General features: G+C 43.2%; 1 protein-coding gene across 4 annotated transcripts; it reads right to left on the bottom strand.

Annotated features, from left to right (window-relative positions):
• Window positions 1-867: 867 nt before the first annotated feature.
• Window positions 868-20,530, bottom strand: LOC147179718 (uncharacterized). 4 transcript variants are annotated; one of them, XM_086069308.1, is made up of 8 exons: window positions 19,967-20,530; window positions 16,534-16,766; window positions 15,886-15,943; window positions 13,673-13,751; window positions 10,243-10,709; window positions 8,625-8,651; window positions 7,341-7,478; window positions 868-6,010 (listed from the first exon to the last, which is right to left on the bottom strand). In XM_086069308.1, the coding sequence occupies exons 2-8, from the start codon at window positions 16,665-16,667 to the stop codon at window positions 5,471-5,473; spliced, it is 1,443 nt and encodes a 480-aa protein (XP_085925434.1). In that variant the 5' UTR covers window positions 16,668-16,766; window positions 19,967-20,530; the 3' UTR covers window positions 868-5,470. The 4 variants fall into 4 exon arrangements, with proteins under 4 accessions (XP_085925434.1, XP_085925437.1, XP_085925436.1 ...); XM_086069311.1 differs by having other exon boundaries at window positions 10,243-10,592; XM_086069310.1 differs by lacking the exon at window positions 8,625-8,651 and having other exon boundaries at window positions 19,967-20,526.
• Window positions 20,531-21,389: the final 859 nt, after the last annotated feature.

Genomic DNA, 21,389 nt, shown 5'->3' with positions numbered 1-21,389 from the left:
TGAAAATAATGTATTTTAATCGACAGCAGAAAACACGCGGAAGCAAGCGGAAATGACGCCATTTTATGCGGTCTGTGCCTCACGGTTTTACCCTGCCTTCACGTGCTATGGGAAAGATTGACTTTACCACTCGGAAACTCCTAATTACGACCGAGTTCACGTGTAATTTTCTACTCGACGTGTGGTATTTACCATAATTTTGATACCACATGAAGGCAGCTGGTCGATTACGTTACCATGTAGGACAGGGGTGGCCAAGTTCGGCCCTCGAGAGCCACTATCCAGCCTATGTTCCACGTCTCCCTCCTTCAGCTCATCAGCAAGCTTTGCAGACGCCTGATAACGACCCTGATCATGAATCAGGTGTGTTAATGGAGTGAAACATGGAGGACCGAATTTGGCCACCCCTGATGTCGGAGTTTACTCGTCATGCATGCATGTAAACGGGTTATTCTGAATCGTAACCGGAATTTTGACGGCATGTAAACGTAGTCATTTTTGGAAAGCTATGCTCGGAATTGTATTCATAATTCTCTATCGTTATCCTGACAACATTCGGAATTCTCATAGAAATTCACTAGCCATTGTTCAATACTGAATCAATACAGTTCTTCCTAAGAACACGAATCTCTTTGTATTTGGAACGGTTGTCTACTTGTGCGTTAAGTCTTTTTTTTTTAGGTGATGTAAAAAGTTTGAGAGACACTCCTCCAGTATTTGCGGATTTTTAATCAAAAGCGCTGTCGACGTGAAACCTTTAGCATCCAAACTTCAAATTGAGCTCCTGGAGCTTCCCTCTCCTTACCGTAGTGTTTTTTTTTGTTTTGTTTTTTGTTTTTAATAAGCGAGACTATGAGATAAAGCATCTGTTTTTTTAAAGTGCCACTTTATTACAAAAGTATAAACTTGACTGACATTTCATGAATAGTAATCTTGATATAAAACATTACAATCTTTTGCACTTAGCACTTGAATCACACGCTGCTGGAGTACAAGACCCTGTAGTCTGAAGAGCAAACACAAAACATGAACTGCCGCCGCCGCCGGTCGCCACACTGACTGGCTGAAGTGGGCGGAACCGTCCGGGCGGATGGGCGGGGCCGCCACTTTCACGGCTTCGAGAGAAAACAACAAACAACACACGGGATTTTTTTGTAGTTTTTTTTTTTAAACATTGCAGCTGTTTGTGTCACAAGTTTACTCATTCCATAACACAAACATCATAGAAAAAGATAGATTTCTTGACACTGATGATATATTTATTATTCTTTCTGTTTTTTTGTAATTTACATACACATTGCATCAACATACAGTATAATCACACGTTTTGCTGGAGATATTTGGTCAAATGAAATCATTGTCCAGGATCTCGTCTCATGTGTGCCACTCTCCTTTTTTTTTTCCTTCTTCTTGTTTCTGCACAATTTGAACACAGATAGAAGAGCGAGTGTTTTGTGGATGGAAGAGTGACCAGACGCGGCTTATACACACACCAGCTCGACGGCAGCTTTGGCCGGAACCCAAGCCGATGGCTATATGTGCACAGGGCGAAAACAGGATGATGTCGCTGAGGTGAGTGAGTTGAACTAGCTCGCCGCGAACAACCTTTCAAGACTCGAACGGTTCAGTCCTTGAAACTGGCCTTTTGCTCTACAGAGAAATAAAGCAATACACTGGCAAAAGAAACAACCAACAACAATAGAAAGAAAAAAAAAACATTAATATAGGTACAACTCGACAGTGTTTGATATTTTTTTCCCCACCTGTTTTTTTCTTTTCTTTTTTTTTCTTAGCATGCAACTCGTAGCAGGCAAAGTGCAGGACAGGCTCAACAAAGTAAAACAGCTCATTTACAGACAGCAGTGGAGACAGTGTCAGTGTCAGTCCATGTCACGGCGGACACGATACAGAGAAGGAGTCGGGTCCGCTTGGAAGATGAAAATGCTCGATGCCAGTGTGTTAAGGAGGAATGCAAAAAAAAAAAAAAAAATAGTGTGCCATTAGTTCTTTTTAAAAGAGCAACTTAACACAAGATGTCAAAACTTTCTGTTATATTTTAAAAATGCATGTCTTTATCAGCTGCTGTGTTTAAAGAAGGCCCATTTGAAGAAAAAAAAGTTTAGACTGTTGCGTCTACTTTATTGGGAGGCTGTCACAACAGTGAGAGTTTGTGAGAATGTGACATAAACTCGCCATTTCCGGCTCATTATGCCATTATTTATTAAGAAAGCCATAGAGTTAGTAAATATTTAGCATCGATAAGCTACTATCGTCACTGTTGGGCGGAGTCGTTATTATGGTTAGTTAAGGTCACTTTGCCTCATTATGCAACATGTATAAAAACACACACAGTGAGATTCTTTTTAATTGATTAATTCCCCGCCATTTTCGCTGAAGCAACCCTCTTCACTCCCGGCTGTTTTACTGGATTTTGCAAGGCCCACATCATATTGTGTTCTATTGCTATATAAAAAAAAAAAGGAACCTACCAAAAGAAAGATTAGAGTCTCTTCTTTCATCGAAAAAAAAAGTATATTTGTATCTGTTTTCGTTTTGCAGCAATTAGCATTAGAATAAGTTTCATCAATATTCACATGCCTGGTGAAAACACTGTCAAAAAGAGCTTGTTGCAACATGGCTCTGGCTGATCTCTTATACTCTGCTGCCACCTGCTGGCCGTTTTTTGTAATAACTACCATTGCTTTAAGCCACCTCTTGTCAGAAGCTGCATCAAAGCCTTCTGTATGCTTTTGCATACAAAAAAAACACGCACACATAAAAACGTGTAAATACGTTTTTGGGAGTGAATGGCAACGTATAAAAAAATGTTGACATCTTGATTTGACAAGATTAACCCAATAATCGTAAAAGACGGGATACAGTGATATTGTAATTTATATCATGTAATGTGGACGTGACACTGCAGGATTTGATGGCAATTAGACATAGGGGAAGAACTCAAATGAAAATGTAACTTTGCACTCTCGTGACAGCGAAGAGACTTAAAAATGGCACAACCGAGTAGATGCAATGTTTAAAACATTTTTTTTTTTGAATACTTTGTAGCGCTGGGACATAAACGGCAACTGATGAAGAAGATAAGCCCATTGAGAATATAACCAAAAGTTTTGACATCTTGGGTTTGGTTCCCCAGGAAGTTAGAATACTCTAATAATTGTTTCTCTTGGTCCCTGAGCTTTCCAGTATTTTGTAGAAGTAATTCACGCCTTTGAATAATTGAAGTCGCTTCCTGAATCACATCACGATCAACTTCAAAAATGCTACAAAATATTTCTCAAGGCTGTGCTTTTTTTTCTTTCTTTCTTTCTTTCTCCAACCCATCAATGACTGATACCTGCGAGAAACGAGGAAGAATTTGGGTTTCTCATTTACTTGTGCTTTGCACGCTTGTCGTCTACGGATGAACGAGTGCTACTGGTACCTACTGATTGCTCTGCAATGCTTTTGTGCTCACAACCTTTGGATTCCTTCGACACTTCCCACATTGGACTAAGCCCCGGTCGTAACATATAAACCTTAGTGTACTTAAGGCCGCTGGAGCCCAGGAAAGGCATGACGTAATGTAAACAGTGTGTGTGTGTGTGCGTGTGTGTCAGGGAGAGGGACGGGGCGCGAGAGGGGCTCAGCCGTCATGACTTGTGGTGTCGGCCAGTCATTCCCAACCTCTTTGCCATCACATATTTGTGGTCCAATTGTACTTCATCACTCTGAAAATGTTTTTCCCCTTTCTATGCCAGTGACATATACTGACAGGCACAACAATTAAATGCTTGTCCACTAGAGGGCGGAAGGTACCATCGACCTGCTGCCATTCCTACAACACATATTAGTTTTGTGTTCAATTCAACAGGACCCGATTAGGAAGTAAATTGATATGAGATCATCATTAATTCAGGGTGTGATACTCACAAAAAGTTTGGGATCTTGAGTGAAATTTCAGGATTAACCCAAAATGCACTAGAATGTTTCCAGGTCAACTTAATTTGACCTTCTGTGAACTTTGGCATGCACGAACCGGGAATAGCCAAAACTTGCAAATGCCATTCATTAATTCAGTGGCAAAAAACGTTTTGAAACGTCTTTTCAGAGTCCAATCATTCAGTCACTGGGACTTATTTATGTATTTAAAAAAAAAAAAAATTCAAGTGTTCGGATAAAGGAGGGTCTAAAAATTGCTGGCACTGAATGAGTTAAAATGCCATGAAAGTTTCCCCTCCCCCTTAATTTAAAAATATATAAATAAATGGGGTTTGGGTAAAAAACAACAACAACAAAAACATAAATAAGTGGGAGATTAGGAAAAATACGCAAAGAAACGGGGGGTTCCACAAAAAAAAAGAAGAAATCAATGCTGACTCGTGAATATGCGGGTTTCGTAGTTCTCGCGATAGTCAAACCTAATGATATAATAACCGTCAGCGAAAATTATTGCGGTATCACGGTGTTAAAATGACCTTTTAAAAAAATATTTGGAAAAATAAAAATGTTTTTTCCCCTCCATTGAACACAATCTATTTTATTTTTAAACATAAATATAATATTTGGTTCAGAAAAAAATGTGTATCATGTTAAGTTTCAATAAAGAAAATTGTTAACCTTCTGTTTTACGGTAATTCTTATTTTTAAATACTTCTTAGTAAGTCAGTGTCCCATCAATGGTCGGCTATTTTTAGAACATACCCATGTGCTACTCACATTGTCGTTAGGGCTAATTAGTACCTGCTGGCACTTTTTTTTTTATCAACAGAGCAAAAAAGCATCCCTATTTCCGTCAATCCTCCTGCTCCATGCGTAACTGCTAAAAATAAATAAATAATAATAATTTTAGCCAATTAGCTTCAAAGAGGCGCCTCATTTACTCTGTGCAAGCAGCCAAACATATTGCGCCCTGCTTAGCCATCCCAGTATTAGCGGTTATTGAAACCTTGGCCTTTAAAAATGACGGCGAACCATCAAAGCGGTAATCGGGCCATGCCCACTCCAGGGTGTGCCCTGCCACAAGTCAGGCGGGATTGGCTCCAGCTCACCCGGGACGCTAATGAGAATAGCCGCTATAGAGAACTGATGGCTGACAGTTATAGTGCATTTTAGATTCACCCAGAAATGTCATCTGAAAGCTGACGACAGTTTTGCTTGGTGGCAAGATTTTTTTGTAGGATTCTATTTTCGTGAAAGGCGGCATCTCGTAGAAGGAGCTCTACGCCACCGTGGGAGTGATCACAGCCATCTTTGGTCATGGCCAATCAAAGGGGCTCATCCCATTCCCTTTAAATGCAGCGCACTAAATTGCCAAATACGAACATCGAGCCTTGCACTTGCAAGAAAATCAGGATCTCTATGAAAATAGAGTCCCTAATATCATATAAAGTATGAGCCTTGGCCAACTCGAGGTTGGAAATGACCGGCGGCGACCCCTCGTCGGAACGGTGCCGATGCGGCAGCCTCCTCCTCAGAGCCCCGTAACGTACATCTCCATGCCGTCGTTGAAGGTGAAGATGGTGGTGGTGCTGGAGTTGGCGGAGCCCTGCTTGAGGTCGCTGATGCTCTCGTACAGGCTCTCGCCGGGCAGCAGCAGGGCTTTGGCGGGCAGGTGCTGTAACTTGGGGTTGTGCTGCGTGGGCGGCGGAGGAGGCGGCTGCTGCTGCTGCAAAGGCTGCTGGGCTTTCTTCCTCCTGGGCCGCAAGGTGGCGCACGTGTTGGGCGCCCGCTCTCGCCTCCAGCCGCCTCCGCCTTCCAGGTTCTCGTAGGCCGGCTCGCACTCCTCCGTCCCGAAGGACTCGTAGCAGTAGTCGTCCAGGGAGCCCGCCGGCGCTTTGCCCTCCTGGGGGGCCCACGTCTGGGGCTTGACCACTACGCTAAAGCCCCCGTCGCGCTCCCGGTCCCGGTCGGGGCGACCCAAGGTCCTGAAGCCAGGATTGGACGGCGGGGATCCGGGTACGGCTCGTTTCTTCTTGGCCGGCTTACACACCTTGGAGTACATCTCAGCCACCTGAAATTTGAAGACGATTTTGGGTCCAGACAATCGCACGTCCCTGCTCTCCCTCAAATAAATGCCCGGCCATCTGTCTGAACACTTTGATTCTAATTCATTTGAAATAAGGTTAGTGTTATACATAACAGACCTGGGAATTAATTAATTGAGTTTAGGGCTATCATTTATTTTTAGAATCAAGTATCAATAATGTACATGTGACGATCTGGTAGCATTTTTGTTCACTTGGGCTCGCCAGCCTCAGACTTTTCTGTGGAATCTGTTACTTTTGAGTGGGAGTGGAATTAAAAGGCGGGGCCTGGCCTGGTGAGTGACGTGGGTGTCAGCAAATGAGTGTGTGGAGTTGACCTGCTATGTAACTGGTTCATCTGCAAACCGGTGTCAAAGAATTTGCTTATTAAGCTCTTGTTACTGTTTGTTGAAGGAAGTGATTGGGTGTGGTCGGTCTATTTTTGACCACTTTGTGGTGTGTGCGACCGCAGTAACATGAACTCATTGACTCTCCCAGACTTTTTCACTGAAGCAACCCCCTTTGCTCCTGGCTGTTTTACTGGATTTTTTTTACTGATTTTGAAAGGCCCACAGAATATTGTGTTCTATTGCTATAAACACATGGAACCTAACAAAAGAAAGATGAAAGTCTCTTCTTTCATCAGGAAAAAAAGAACATTTCTATCCATTTCTGTTTTGCAGCAATTAGCATCAGAATATAACTAAGTTTCATAATTATTCACAAATATTTTTAAAACAATGGGGAAAGAGCCTTTTTGCAACATGGCCCTGGTTGTTCTCTTATACTCTGCTGCCCCCTGCTGGCCGTTTTTCTAATACTACCTTTGCTTTAAGCGCTCTCTTCAATTCAGAGACTGCATCAAAGCCTTCTATACGCTCTAGCATAAAATAACTTATAAATAAATTTTGGGGACCGTAGCAATATTTAAAATAGAACATTTCTATGCATTTTTTGGAACAAATGAGTTAATCTGTGTGGAACAATTGTTTTTGCGATTTATCCCTCCAGAGATTTTTGCATCAACCTTTCTTTGTAATTCAATTCAAGTCATTTGAAGAATCGTTGCAGCCCTAAAAAAAGAAAAAAAGAAAAAATAACTGCATGAACGATCCTGACGTAAAAACTGTTTTACAGATTGTCACCTTACTACAGTTTCCTCTTGTTTTGATTCTGACTATGGAGATGCGACTCGGGGCGGATCTATTCTAATGGGATTCAGGACCCCGGGCCAAAATCCAGAAAAATCCCAAATATTTGCCTAATCGCCGTTACCAGACAACTGACGAGGTCGCGGTCAGTCGCGTCCCCACTCACCACAGCAGCAGAAGGTTGTATGTTCTCCATGGTGTGCGCCCCCAGCGGGGCCAGGGCCTTATTGTGGAGCATGAGGACATCTTCGTCCTCTGGAGGCTTCCAGATGTACTGCTCGCCATTGCCCATGAACATCACTTCCTATTAGCAGAGCAGCCTGTTACATAGACTTCGCAGCAAACGTGAAGTTTAGCGATTCATGCATGTAAATGTACTTAATATATAAAATATATTTAAAAAAAAATGAATATTACTGACAAACGTAGATATTTTGCACTTGAAGGGCTCAATAGTACCGAGCCGCTGTCAACAATATTATGCCATGAAAAGAAATTAAAAATTTGGATTTTAGAAAAATACCAATCGGTGGTCTTTTGTGTAAACAATTGGGGATAGGTTCCGAGACTGAATTGGCAAAATGTCCAACACAAAGAAGAATGGATGCTTAAATGTAATAAAATAATAATAATAATAATGTTAGAAGTAAAATTCAGATTTAATTCCTGTTCTTAAGTAAAGTAAAAAACATACAGATCCTGGAATGTAATTTAGTCTGTTATATAGCCTAAAATACTAATTTTGATCATTTAGCACAATGAAAATAAAACTTTGCTACCTACACAATAGTTTCCTCGTTTATTAACTTGCATAGCGCTCACTGAAAAAATGAAGAAGAAAAAATCACGTTTACGTTGCATGTTGTTAGCTAACTAGCTATTAGCTCGACCTTGACGTCAAAGGACGTTTTCCCATGCCTTTGTGAATGTTGCCAACCGACTAACCAAAAATTTGAAACTAGCCAACGATAAGACCTAAATAAACAAAGTATACCTTTCATGTGGGGTTTTTTTTCAGATGAAACTTATTTGCTGTATTTTTTTTTTTTTAGGCTGCCGCAAGCAGATTCAGCATTGAAAAGGTAAGTCTGACAATTCTGAATTAATTATGAACAATGTCTTTCTGACTCGTTCTAATAAAATTTTTAATAGTTGGAATTTTCAATCAAGCTCTTTAAAACTTGAATTGGCTGCTCCAAATGACAACAAGCCCCGTAGAGATGAGTAGTAAAAGTGACGCATGGTGACATGAGTTTGCTGATTGTGGATATGAAGAATGTTTTCTTCATATATGAAATGTTGTTGTTTTTTTGACCAGGCAAAACTGAATTAAAAAATCTACAACATATATCCAGTCTGTTAAATATGAAGTCATGTTATTGTAACAAAGTATTTGTACTGTTAATCAATGACTCGCTATTGGACAGCAAGGTAAGAGAATGGTGCGCACCTTCTGTGGTAGAGTCCAATGCGAAAGCTAAAACATATCCAGGAAAAGTATGATTGAATTGGATTAGACTATAGCCTGGGAGTGGGCTACGAAGACATTCTGAGAAACCTGACATTATCTATCGAGAGTCAAGTTGCTTTACTAGCAACTAGCAGAAGTACAACCAGAAGGAAATGACATATTGCAGGTTCTAGCAAAGGTGCACTCCATTTGTCTACCCAAACATCCGAGTTATTCATCGGAGTGATACTGAACCCACAATTTAGCATTGAGTCACGCCAAATTAGAATTTTGTGGCCACAATGACATTTGTTGTCACGTCAGGGACTTCATACATCTGGACAAAATGCAAAATGGAACATAAAAGTCACTTTTGGGGTGACTTTGACTCGTTTTGGAATGTGGATGACTCGCTTTCAGCATCTTGCATCATTCACAAGAAACGTGCGCTGAGCAGCTCAGCCGGCAGACGGTGCGCAAGTGTAATCCTGTCAAGCAAACTCGGGGTCGCGGCATCAAGTTTGAACTGGGTGACCTCGCACGGCCAACAAATGTCTCCCGCTGTGACATGGAAGGGGGTCGCATTGTGATTCGAAGCGTTAAGTCTGCGTGAGGTCGTGACTCGGCAATTCCCACGTGCGCTCATCATGACGTGAATCTCCTTTCACGGCTTTCAGCTGCCCTTTTTAGCACCATGGAAAGATTATAAAACCGTAATCACGCTAACGCTGAAAAGAAGTGCCTGAGCAGAGATTTAAACCCAGAGCCTCCTGACTGTGAGGCAGACATGCCAACCACTTGCGCAATATGCTGCACGAAAAAAATCCAATCTTAAAAACATTCACGTACATTCTGCAGAAAATGTTGCCATGGCTGTTAACGGGACAGAAATGGTTCTGCTTGTCGTACATCTTTAAAGGGGCAGTCAACCGTAAACATTTCTTGACAATAAAATGTTATATGTGACCTCGCTAGTCTAAACATGACATTCTGATTAATATTACATTTGTGGAATGTGACTTATGCAGCAAAATCCAGACGTTTTTATCCATCTCAGGGGGCCACCATTTTGCCACTTACTGTCAGGGCTCAGGCAACGACCAATCACAGCCCACCTGTTTTTTTGAAGATGAGCTGTGATCGGTTGTTACCTGAGACCTGAGCAACTGTGATGACATTTGAACTCGCCTTCTGATATTGATAAGAACTGCTGGAACACAATATTAACCAGAATACAGTTTTTAGACCAGTGGGGCTGCATAGAACATATAATTTTCAAGAAGGGGGGGAGGGGGGGGGGGTTGACTTCCCCTTTAAAAATGGAGGTACAATAAAGTCAAATAAGATTTTTAAAATGTCCTGCCATTGCAGTAAACTCCCACTAATTGGGTGGATAAAATGGATGACATTGACACACAACAAATTATATTATACTATAAGATATAAAACAAATAAATAAAAATGGACCATATATAAAGCTTGGCAGGCCCCCATAGTCCTCCACCCACAGACACACACACACAAATAAATCCTGCCCCCCAGCACCGACAGCGCAGTAATTGTATTTTCTTTGACACAATGTCCCAAATGCGCTGCTCAATTAACGCAAGGTACCAACCTTGGGGAATGAGGGCACGTTAAAGGTGTCCACGTTCCTGCGGGGCAACTTTGTGCTGTGAGGATGCGGCGGCGGAGGCGCGGGGTGAGAAGGCGGAGGATGTCGCGGCGGCGGCACCGGTGGGTCCCCCGTGTCCGTCCCGCTGTCCCTCTTCTGCGGCGCTTTGTCCGCCTTCCTCAGCTTCCTGACGCAGGCGTACTCCGCCGCCTCCGGCTGGTGAGGCGCCGACACGACCTGGGCTTCGGGTTGTTCGGGCAGGCCCCCTTCCACGTCCCCGTCCAGGTCAGGCGGCGCCGGGGTGTTGGCGGGGACGGCCGGAGGGGCCGGAGTGTCCGTCTGCCCGGCCCTGCCTACCATGGCATAGAGCGCGTCGTCAGTTCGCGTGGCGGAGGAGCTTCGGCCCACTTCAGAGTAAGTGTGCTCTCCGTCCTCTCCAGTCCCGGAGGGAATCTGGGGAAGCTGCCTGCCTTGAGAGCGAAGGATTACAGTTAGACCGGCCTCGACTGGTTTTGGACGCCTCCGCCGGACTCATGCTGGTACTCATCACTATAAAGCAGCGAGGTCCAAGCTATGGCCGGCAGCCTGTACTAAAACTAATATATCTATTCTTGTGTGATAGAGGTAATATTGTTAGTTACTTTAAAAAGTAATCAGATTACTCATTAGAGTAACCATATTAGTCCTTTGAATAGCAATCTAGTTGCCCTCCTGATTGCTTTATTTTAAAAAAGACGTACGAGTTAGCATGTTAACTATTAGATTATTAGATTAAGAGAGTTTATTAGTTTAATGACATACCCCCATCTTGACCCGACCTGTTAGATTGTCAAGCAAGGTTTGAGCAAGGGTGAGTGGGTGAAATTGTGTGCGCTCCACAGCAGTTATGTGCATCATTAAAACTTACTAACATAAATTGGAGAACTCCCTACGGCATGCTAACATAGCACCGAACTTAGCATAGCATGCTAATTTAGCACAAAGCAGGTAGGTATTGTTAGATTATTAACATTGTTTTTCTGTTTCAATTTATATTTTAATCGTTTTTGATATTACTTAGAGATGTGTAATAATAAGACAACAGTTCATTCATATGTTAGTCAATCTATAGTCTTTGTTCTCCTCCCTGGGAAAGAAATGTAAGAGTAAGGGTTCTGAGTTATCTAAATGAGAGGATGTTTGAAAGTGCAAGCAAAGGTCTGTCCATAAAAATCCCTGGTGCGAGGAGGCGCCGGGGGCCAATTGTTTACCCACATCTGGAGTGGACTAAGATAGGAACTGAAGTAAGATTATCAAGTTGTGTATTTCACTCTGCTGACAGGACAAGATGACAGGGGGGAGTAAACTGGTTTTGTATAAGTGAGGGAGAGCGGAAAGAGAGGGCACACTTCGAGACCAGATGCTGTTTGAGCAAGGTTCTAAAGTGACTTCAGAATTCTGAATAAAAGCTGGCAAAACTTGTCACAGATCTCAACTTTGAGTTTTATTTGAACACGCAGGAAATCAAAGAAACGACTTCTAACGGTATGACACGGACTTAACTGGGCCAAATTAACATACTCTATTCACAAAAAGTTCGGGATATTTGGCTTTTGGGTGAAATTTCAGGACGAGCCTAAATTGCATTCAAACCTTTACAGGTGAACTTGATGTGGCCTTCTCTAAGCTTTTGATTGCACATGCCCAACTGTTAAACGTTTCAGTACTTTTTTGCACAAGTTGCTGTTCTCTAGCGTGGAGCTTAAAGGCAAAATTCACAACAGGTGTTAGATCCTTGAATCGACCAATAAATGACCTGGTTCAATTAGAGCTGGTGTTTTAAACAATCATCCTCGTCATGCTATTCACATTTTCACATCATGAGACCAAGACGACACCTAACAATGCATCAACAGTACCTTGCCATTGTGATGCTTCAAACAGGACGTTATCAGACCGAAGTGTCACAGAGTGTCATCAGCAGGTTGCAATAGAGATACTGAGAGACTGGAAGAGTCACAGAAAGAAGTGGACGTCCTTTGGCCGCATCCCATGCTAAGGACCACAACAATGCCCTGAGAAACCGGAAAGTTGAATGCCACTCAACTCCAGGCACATTTAGTGTCACGTCCGACCATTGGAACCCATTTACATCAGTGTGGTCTGCGTGCTCGACGACCTGCAAGGGTACCCGACCACACCACCAGGCACCACAGGCGGCATCGTCTTGCATGGGCCAGGGGGCATTTTACGCTGGACGAGGGACCAGTGGGCCTCAGTGCTGTTCTCTGATGAAAGTCGATTCACGTTAAGCAGAAATGATGGCCGCCAACAATATTGGCGAGCGGTGGTGGCAGTGTTACAAGTGTGGGCAGGTGTGTCCAGTCGGTACAGAACTGCCCTACACTTTATAAATGGTACAGTGACAAGCCCATACTACCTGAATAACATTTTGAATCCAGTAATTGTGCCCCAACCCGGGCCTAATTATATATTTATGGACGACAATGCTCCACCTCATGGAGGTGGAATCATCCAGGGAACGGCTGTTGGAGACTGGTGTACCTCAAATGGGATAGCCTAGCCTGCGCCTTCTCCAGACCTGAATCCTATAGAAAAAACCTGTAGGATCGGCCGAGTCGCCGTGTAGAGGCCGGAAACTCTGCACCCCAGACTTGAGGGCTACCCTTCAAGAAGAGCGGGATGCCATGCCTCGGCAGACACACGGGTCGACTTGCGAACAGCATGAGACGTCGTTGTCAAGCTGTAATCGATGCACAAGAGCACACGGCGAGTTATTGAGATGTTGGTTTTTGTTGTTGCGGCGTGCCCACCATTGTTGTTAACTTTTTTTAGTTTCAATGAATTGTTTGAGATGAGGTATCACCAGTGCATTCTTCGACTTAAATGTCCTACTTTCATGATATGATATCACTGTAGCGTGAACTTTTGATGTTTTCCGTAGATTTTACCAAAAAGCCAAATATCCCTTACTTTTTGTGAGTAGTGTATATACATAAACATAATGGTGGCATGATCGTACTTCTCATGGACGCACACTCCAGGAAAAGACGAAATTTTGTTAGCTCTGTCCTAATTGGGGGTCTATAAAATGTTATAAAAATATTAGAAACAGTTCTTAGTACGTGATTATCTTTGTGAAGGCAGAATATTTCCTACATGCAGGCCGTGTATTGGATCTTGGCTGTCATTGAGACTGTGCAAGTGCTGATCATGTTGTGCAATACTCTAAAGAGCACCACAAAATCTGATTCGTTCTGAAAACGGCCACGATTCAAATTGCTTTGCTGACATTTTTGCTTCATTTATTCTCGGAGACCTTGACCATACCCCCCCCCCCCCGCCCGCACCTACAGGGTACAACGCAACCCCGCGTTCCCTTTGGACGCCATCAAAAATTGGTCACCAGATGACCGCACTCAAGAGTACTTACTTTTGCCATTGCAGTTCATCTTGTTCATCTCGGTGTCTGATTTACTGATGGAGCGCAGCTTCGACTGCCTGAGTATACCCTGATGGCACACACACACACGCACACACAAGGGCCCGTTAAAGATTAATTAAGATGAAAGACATGACTGATATGTTTCTGTAGGGAATAGACCATTTCATAATGTTTGTAAACAGGAGCCAGGCTACTTCCAGGTGGCAGAAAGTGATTGACGACCGCTGACTTAAACAGAAAATTATGACAAAAACTTGTTTGAGGTTGCGCCACCCAATGTTAATTACTGCAAATGACTCGGGTATTGTTTTTCATTTACTTTAAAAGAAACGCAGAAGGTTGAGGAGGATAAAAGGGGTGGATGTCGTAAGTACACAGAACTTTCAACATTAACAGCTAGACTGGATTTGGGTTGCAGACAAAATTCAAATGTAGGCATAAAAAGCAGGATTGGAGAGGATTTAATGATCATGAATCATCTTCAGCAAAAACTTGGCTGAACTTGCAATACTTCCTGTTTTCACTCGTCCTTTTTCAAATTTACAAAGTGGCAAACAGAATAATACGGCGCCACATAGTGGCTGACAGTGGAATTACACCAAAAATAAACAGCAGGCCGAACAAAATGGTTACGTAAGCTGTACAAAAAAACACTCCGCAAAATAGCAGCAAACCCACAACAGAGTGGAGTTTACGTTGACTAAAATAATGAGGAGCTTGTCTCAATTTACTCCCAACTTGACTTAATGTCAAAAGTATACATGTTTAATTAAACACAAAGCTGTTCAGCTGTTGTATGAGATATCACAATATACTCTTATGTTATGTTATATTTGAAATTTGCCATCTCCACAACTACTTTCTATTCATCCACTATTAGCATTGCAGATATCCGCAGCGTCATTTCATCAAGGACAAATGGTGTAACTCCATGTCTATGGGATTTGCCATTGCGGCGATCTACCATTCAGTTCCAGATATCCGCTACGTGATCTACAATTTGAGTCTGACTAGTCAATCATGATCACAGCTCGATATGTCTTTAGTTAACCTCAATTCAAGACGTATATATGTCCGTTTTCAGACATCTTGAATCTAATGCAATTGATAGATATTTATTTGGGATCGTGCCTACGCAGAATCAAATAGTAGCTAGCCTATCTCAAGGGTGGAGTTACAGATATGGAAGTGAATTCAATTCATCTGTAATGAATGACAAACCCATACGCATGAAGGGCAATTTGTCGTCGGCGAAATGTTGCAGGTAACTAATTGCGTTTTGGCTAGTCAAAAGAGATGAATTACAGATAAATCTATCTGCGCTAACCCAAAAGACATATTAGCCACTTAGCAAGGGACAGATTGGGTACTCCCATCATCGGGTTTGTGGAAGACATTTTCTCACAGGTAGGCCTATTGATAAAATGTTCGATGAGGTTGTCTTTGAGTAAATTGTAAAACATAATGGCTAGCCTTCTTGCTAATACAACAGCGCACTATTCATTGCAGAGTGCCAACTCACGCACTCCCAGCCATTTTCACGGAAGCAACCTCGTTTGCTCCTGGCTGTTTTACTGGATTTTGACATATTTTGCAAGGCTCACACAATATTCAGTTCTATTGCTATAAAAACCTGGACCTACCAAAAGAAAGATTAGAGTCTCTTCTTTCATCAGGAAAAAAAAGTATATTTCTATCCGTTTCCGTTTTGCAGCAATGAGCATTAGAGTATAGCGGCATTTCATCATTATTCACAAATCTGTTTAGAACTGTGGGGAAATCAGTTTGTTTGCAACATGGCCCTGGTCGATCTCTAATATGCTGCTGCCACCTGCTGGCCACTTTTGTAATTACTACAATTGCTTCACCCGTTCTCCTTAGTTCAAAGGCTGCATCAAAGCCTTCTGTATGCTCTAGCATAAAAAAAAAACATTTAAAAAAACGTATGAATATGTTTTTTGGGAGCAAATGAGTGAATCCGAGCAACAGAAATGTTGATGTATCATGTTTTCGACTGACACTTGTCACATTCAAACAAGGCTGATAAAGAAGAAGAATGGAATCATCATTTATGGCTTTTGTTGATCACTCAGCCTCGGTATCGTCTGCTAGTGCTGCTTGAGCTTTTGCCACCCGGAAGTACACATTCCGTCATGCTGAAAAGGTCTATGGAGTTGCTTCATCCCAAGCAGGATGCCTACCATGTCCATGAGACGGTGTTTCCCACCTTCAGTGGGGACATTGTGCGTCTTGCCCTTCCTGTGGTAAATACAAAAGTGTTAGCTCACACGTGTTTACATATAATAGGAGTCATAATCTGTGACCTTTTCTCCGGACTAGTTTTTCTATTTATGTTTATTGCACGTGGTCTATTAGCATCAAAAAGTGGCAAGACGGGACAGTAACTGAAGGTCAATGTGTGTTGCATGCGTGTGGGAAAACATGCATGAGCACCCTTTCCACGTGTATGTGGAAGTAATCAGACCAGGAATTAGTTACATTTTGTATGAAGACGATTACCAATTCACACACTTGAGATCATTCAACAAGAGTCTTGCCAGATGATCTGGTCATCGTCTGGGATCGGTCTCTTTTTATCGGCCGATCGCTCTATTCCCAAAGTGAGAGGAATTATCTCGAGAGTATTGGCCCTCACGTAGGCTGTTCTGAGAAAATGGATTCCTTCAGCCAGAAGGTGCGCAGATGCTTTGCTCAACAAGGAACGATAGTTGCTCAAGTGCTGGTTCAAGGAGTGATGTAAAAAAACGTGAAGGAGCCAGATGGACCAAAACTCCTGACATGAACCATCCTAAAAATTACCAGAGCTCTTTTGTCCTGTGTAATCGTACCTCTGGCAGCCCACGCAGAGCACCACGATGAGGATGGTGACGACGAAGGCTGAGGCGGCAGCGATGGCGCCCAGCAGCAGGACCTTGCCGTAGGGAGGAGCCGTGAAGTTCAGCCCGTCCTGCATGGAGGCCATATGGGAGCGCTGGCGCTCACTTGCTCTCACACGCGCTCACACTCACTCTCTCGCCCTCACGCTCATGCACACGGGCAAGAGCCACGCTCTCTCGGGGATCTGCGGTCACAAGGCACAGGATGCTTTGTAAAGACATTAAACAAAACTTCAAGTTTGACGGCTATGTTCCAATGCTAATCGCGATTGCTAACCATAGGCTAATTTTGTTGGTGTTAAAGTTTCCCATGCATTGTTAGCTCCACACTTACTTGGCCTGATTGCCAACGCTACAATACATATATAGTATTTTGGGGGTGGCATGACTCAGATGGTAGAGTGGCGGTCTCCCATCCCAAAGTTTGTGGGTTGTAGGTCACTTCACAGTGGTGTACTGCCAACGGAATTCTCCAAGGTTAGTCTTGCGTCAGGCAGAACAATTGGGCCAAATTGCTGCTGAAGGTTGGGTCACTCGCATCTGGAGGCTGGTTGCGTTTCCGGTTCCAGCAAACAAAAAGTGGCATGCGCTTGTTGTCTGGAAAGTCGCAACGAGGCACCATCACCTCGCCCGGCTGTCGTTCCATCGATTGTGAAGTGACAAGAGGGTTTGACAGAGTGAAGGGGTGGGGGTGGGGGGGGGGCTACAGTGCAAGAAGAAAGGCGAAGGTGTGGGTGGGAAAGCAAGGAGAGCCGCGGGGGGAGGACGAGGAGCGTGGGAGTCGTCAGGCGTCAGGTGTGTGAAGACGCTCCAATGCTGATGACGGCAAGAGGCCGGCACATCCGCCGCTCCCCGCCCATCCATGACACACCCCCCAACTCCCCCTCCTGCCCCTGCCTGCGGTGCTGAGCCAGAATGACGCCTCAGCACTGCAGTGTAATCGCAAGCCCGCCAGCCAACCAATTAGACGAAGGGGAGGAAACGAGGGCTGCCTCCTCGCAACCACGTCATTCATGTGCAACAGACGTATTCAAGCTCCTTCCTCCATAAGTCCCACCGGGGGGTCTTCCACATGTGCAACTAATTGATTAGAAAAACAACAATTTTGAGCATCGATTATTCATTCACTGAGTGTCATACAAATAGGCAAAAATGTTTTGCATTGTTTACCAAAATAAAAGCAGATGTTTGCTTTCATGGAGCTAATTGCTGACATTTTCTGCTGAGAGGTAGAAATTCCGAAGATTTGGACAATTTTAGGTTGATGGCTCTAAACGATTAATTAGTTGTCGATTTAATTGCTGCACCTTTTTGCAAACACCTGCTTTTACTCGGGGAAACAAAGATCAAGAATTTGACGGTTTTTCTGAGAGTTGTTACAGACCAGAACAGGAACTGAGTCATAATACATATATGGGGGGAGTTAAATAGTTAATTGATTTTTATTGTATTTATTTTTTTCCTAAAAGAGCTCAGTATTGTTCATTCGGTAATGTCATCATCATTGCTCTTTTTTATTTTTATTATTTTTTTTTATTTATTTTTTTGTATGTGGGTGAGTATGTGTATGTGCGTGCGTGAAAAATAGTTAATTGAATCTACGACACAAATATTGTTTATTTACAGCAGTGGTTCTCAACCCCGGTCTATATATATAGTATAACTATCCAGCCTGTTTTCCACATCTCCAACATCCAACACAGGTGTTTCAAACGATCAGCCAATAAGCAAGCTCTCCATGAAGCCTGATAACGATCCTCAGCTGTGTTGGTGAAGGAGACATGGAAAACAGGCTGGATAGGGTACTCGAGGACCGGGGTTGAGAACCACTAGTATGACTAACCTCTCGTTGACCCTAAGGTAGCCTCAGAAGTGTACTAGTGCAAACTAGTAGTCCTTCCGTGTCATGAATCAGCAGCCAAGAAGTAACTCTCGCTTCCAAAATGACTGCTGACTACATCACTATCTTGTATGATATTGTGTCATTTTGTTTGATCATGAAACAATAACAGTAATCACTTAATAAGCAATAATCAGGAAATGCAATCAACTTGAATGCAGGATACATTTTCATCCGATTATTCGATGGAACAGAATAATGATTGGGTGGCGTCGGTGCTGATGTGTTGAGGTGCAAATGACCTGTTGAATTGGATTTCATGTCAGGAACGGCTAACAGGAAAGTCAAGCAAGGGGGCCGACTTCATTTCACGCTCAAAATGCGCCGTCTTTTCTGCTCACAAGGGCCACAAAGTCAACAGGGAATTAGGCTGTAATCCTTGCAAAAATAGAATTGGGGAAGAGCATGTAGCCCACACGTTCAATACCGGAGGCTTTTTCTTTTTCTAGGAACATGTCCTGCATTTATATGCGCATCCATTATTAATAACTAGAGCTGCCGCCAGCCAGCCAGCGGCCGCTCTGCCCGATCTGCTCAGGTTTTGATAAAGCACCTGGGACTTCACGTGGCCCAGCGAAAACCTCAGCGTCTGGATATGACACAAATAACAGCGCGCGTGCGGGTGTGTGTGTGTGTGTGTGTGTGTGTGTGTGTGTGTGTTGGGGGATGCTATTGTGTGAGAATGTGAATTAGGTCAAATGTTGGCTTGCAACAGCGATTAAATGTGCGCCCCGTGAGGAAGAAGCCTGAAGTGGAAGAGGGGAAGCTCTTCCTTCTCTATGCTGCCACGTTTAACGATCATCTACCGTTATTAATTATGATGGGTAATATCGATGTTTTTGTTTTTTCATTTCCAGTCATTGCAGCTGTGAAAAGCGCCAGGCCCTGACGGATTTCCTCCCGTTCCGATCCATCGTCTTTCTCCGTGTGCATGCGCTGCACTCGATGTGCTTTGTGAAAGCATCCGTCACTGGCTGCCGCTTGGCTCCAAGTCCAAAAAGAAGCGAGTGAGCAAGCGGCTGACAACAGGTTACAAAGCAGCCACCGAGGAATGGCAACGGAAGGATGCATGTCCTCGCGTCCCCGCTTTACGCTCACATCAAAGTGCGCATGGGAGAGGATGTCCCTGAGGTCAGCAGGACAACCCCCTGAGGGGTTGAATGGGGTTGCAGACCAAAACCTTGAAATGTGACCTCGATGGTGTCAGTATTATCCCCATTTTTTTTTAAGGAAGGGGGGGGGGCAATGCAGCACAGGGGTGGGAGGGGGTTCTGCACACGTGTCCGCGCCTTAAACGCATGACCAACGTGGACGTGGGGAGACATGAGCACAAAGAAAACACGCAACATGGAACGACACGTCCGCATTAATAATACATGCTTTATGTAGTACGGTGATGAGCGCGCATAAGACCCCCACCCACCCTAGTCTACGCACACGCGCACCCCCTCCAGGCATTGCGCTAGAAGCCTGGCTTCTACTCACTCAGCTCCGGGGTTCGGAGAGGCGCACCATGAGCCCGTCCTTCGGCTTCAGCTTGTCGCCACCCAGCCAGCATAATCCATCAACGTGCTAGCGACTCATCACGCCGTCCCTGCGTGGCTGTGGGGGCTTCACACAGTGCCAATGCACCGCATTGCATCTGCCATCCCTTTTTTGTGTGTGAATGTTTTTTCTTTTTTTTTTTGGTGCTGCCCGCTGACCCCCGGTAACCGCGCGCCTCTTGCTTCCCGGCCAGGTGTGGGGGTGGGGGTGGGGGGTCGCCTGGGAAGAGCAACAGAATCTCCACGCGTGTTCGCCTTCAACGTTCCTCAAGCCCCCTCCATCACCTCCGCTGGCGTCGCGTCCTCTCGGCTAGCGAGCTTCCATGTGACACGGTAAGCAGCTTGCAGGAGGTTGCAGGAGACTCCCCGATCTTGCGCGTCTTCCTTCCCTTCAAACGCCATCTAGCGACAGAGCGGGGAAGTACGCCGCTCCTGTTGTCAACGCTCCCACCCAGCCATGACAAACCTACTCTGGATTCAACCAGCTCATGAAAATACAGCTCTTGGGGGGGAAAAAGGGGGAAAAAAAGAGAGAGCACTGAAAAAAATCTCATATTTGACTCACAGGGACTAAGCCAAAAGTCAAAACCAATTACTCTTTACTGTGTATGTTTGAGGATAATCAACATATTTTGTTTAATTCCACAGACTTCCGACACCCTAACTTCCAAATTCCACATATTTTTCATATTGTAACATCAAAATACTGAAGAAAATAGTGTTTTTGTTGTTGTTTGTATTTGCATCACTGCAAGAATTTAAATAAAAATAAGATGATTTTTAACTCAATAAAGGCATTATGGGGGTTCATTACATCTCAAACATTTGCTGCCAATAAGGTTGTATATTTTTTAAGAAAAAGTGGTATTTTCAAGAAATTATTATAGATAAAAAGGCGTATATTTTCTATATCAAAATCAGTTCTCCTCAGGCTGTAGTCAAATATTTTTTTAAAGAAAGGTTTATTTTTCGATTTTTAAAAAGTTGCATATTTTTGAACTGGGAGTTCAAATATGATGAAAATAAAATCATTAAGAAAATTAAGTATATATATTGTGTATTTTTCCAGCAGTTTTCAAGATTCAAAAGTATTTTTTAAAGATTATATATATATATATATATATATATATATATATATATATATAGATTGAAGTCATAATATTACTAAAGTAACACTTTCGTCTATTTTTTTGATAAGTCACATATTACGAGAATAATGTAAATTTTTAAGAGAAAAAAACCCTTCCCCCCAAATAAAATTTAAGATAAAGTTTCAAGATAAAAGTTCTATATTTTTAAGATTACAGGATTTATGATAGGAGGAAAAATCCTGCTATTTAAGTACACGTGCATATAATGCTGCT

This window comes from Leptonotus elevatus, chromosome 2 (assembly GCF_054856555.1).
Source record: "Leptonotus elevatus isolate MCC_2025b chromosome 2, RoL_Lele_1.0, whole genome shotgun sequence".
Lineage (NCBI taxonomy): Eukaryota > Metazoa > Chordata > Actinopteri > Syngnathiformes > Syngnathidae > Leptonotus > Leptonotus elevatus.
This window is presented reverse-complemented; position numbering and strand designations above follow the sequence as displayed.

Excerpts from the sequence above, each read along its gene's own strand:
- LOC147179718 (XM_086069308.1), bottom strand. The coding sequence starts at position 16,667 with ATGGCCTCCATGCAGGACGGGCTGAACTTCACGGCTCCTCCCTACGGC. Across the intron at positions 15,944-16,533 it reads CTCTGCGTGGGCTGCCAGAG|GAAGGGCAAGACGCACAATG; the intron begins GTACGATTACAC and ends TATTTACCACAG. Across the intron at positions 10,710-13,672 it reads GATGAACTGCAATGGCAAAA|GCAGGCAGCTTCCCCAGATT; the intron begins GTAAGTACTCTT and ends TTCGCTCTCAAG.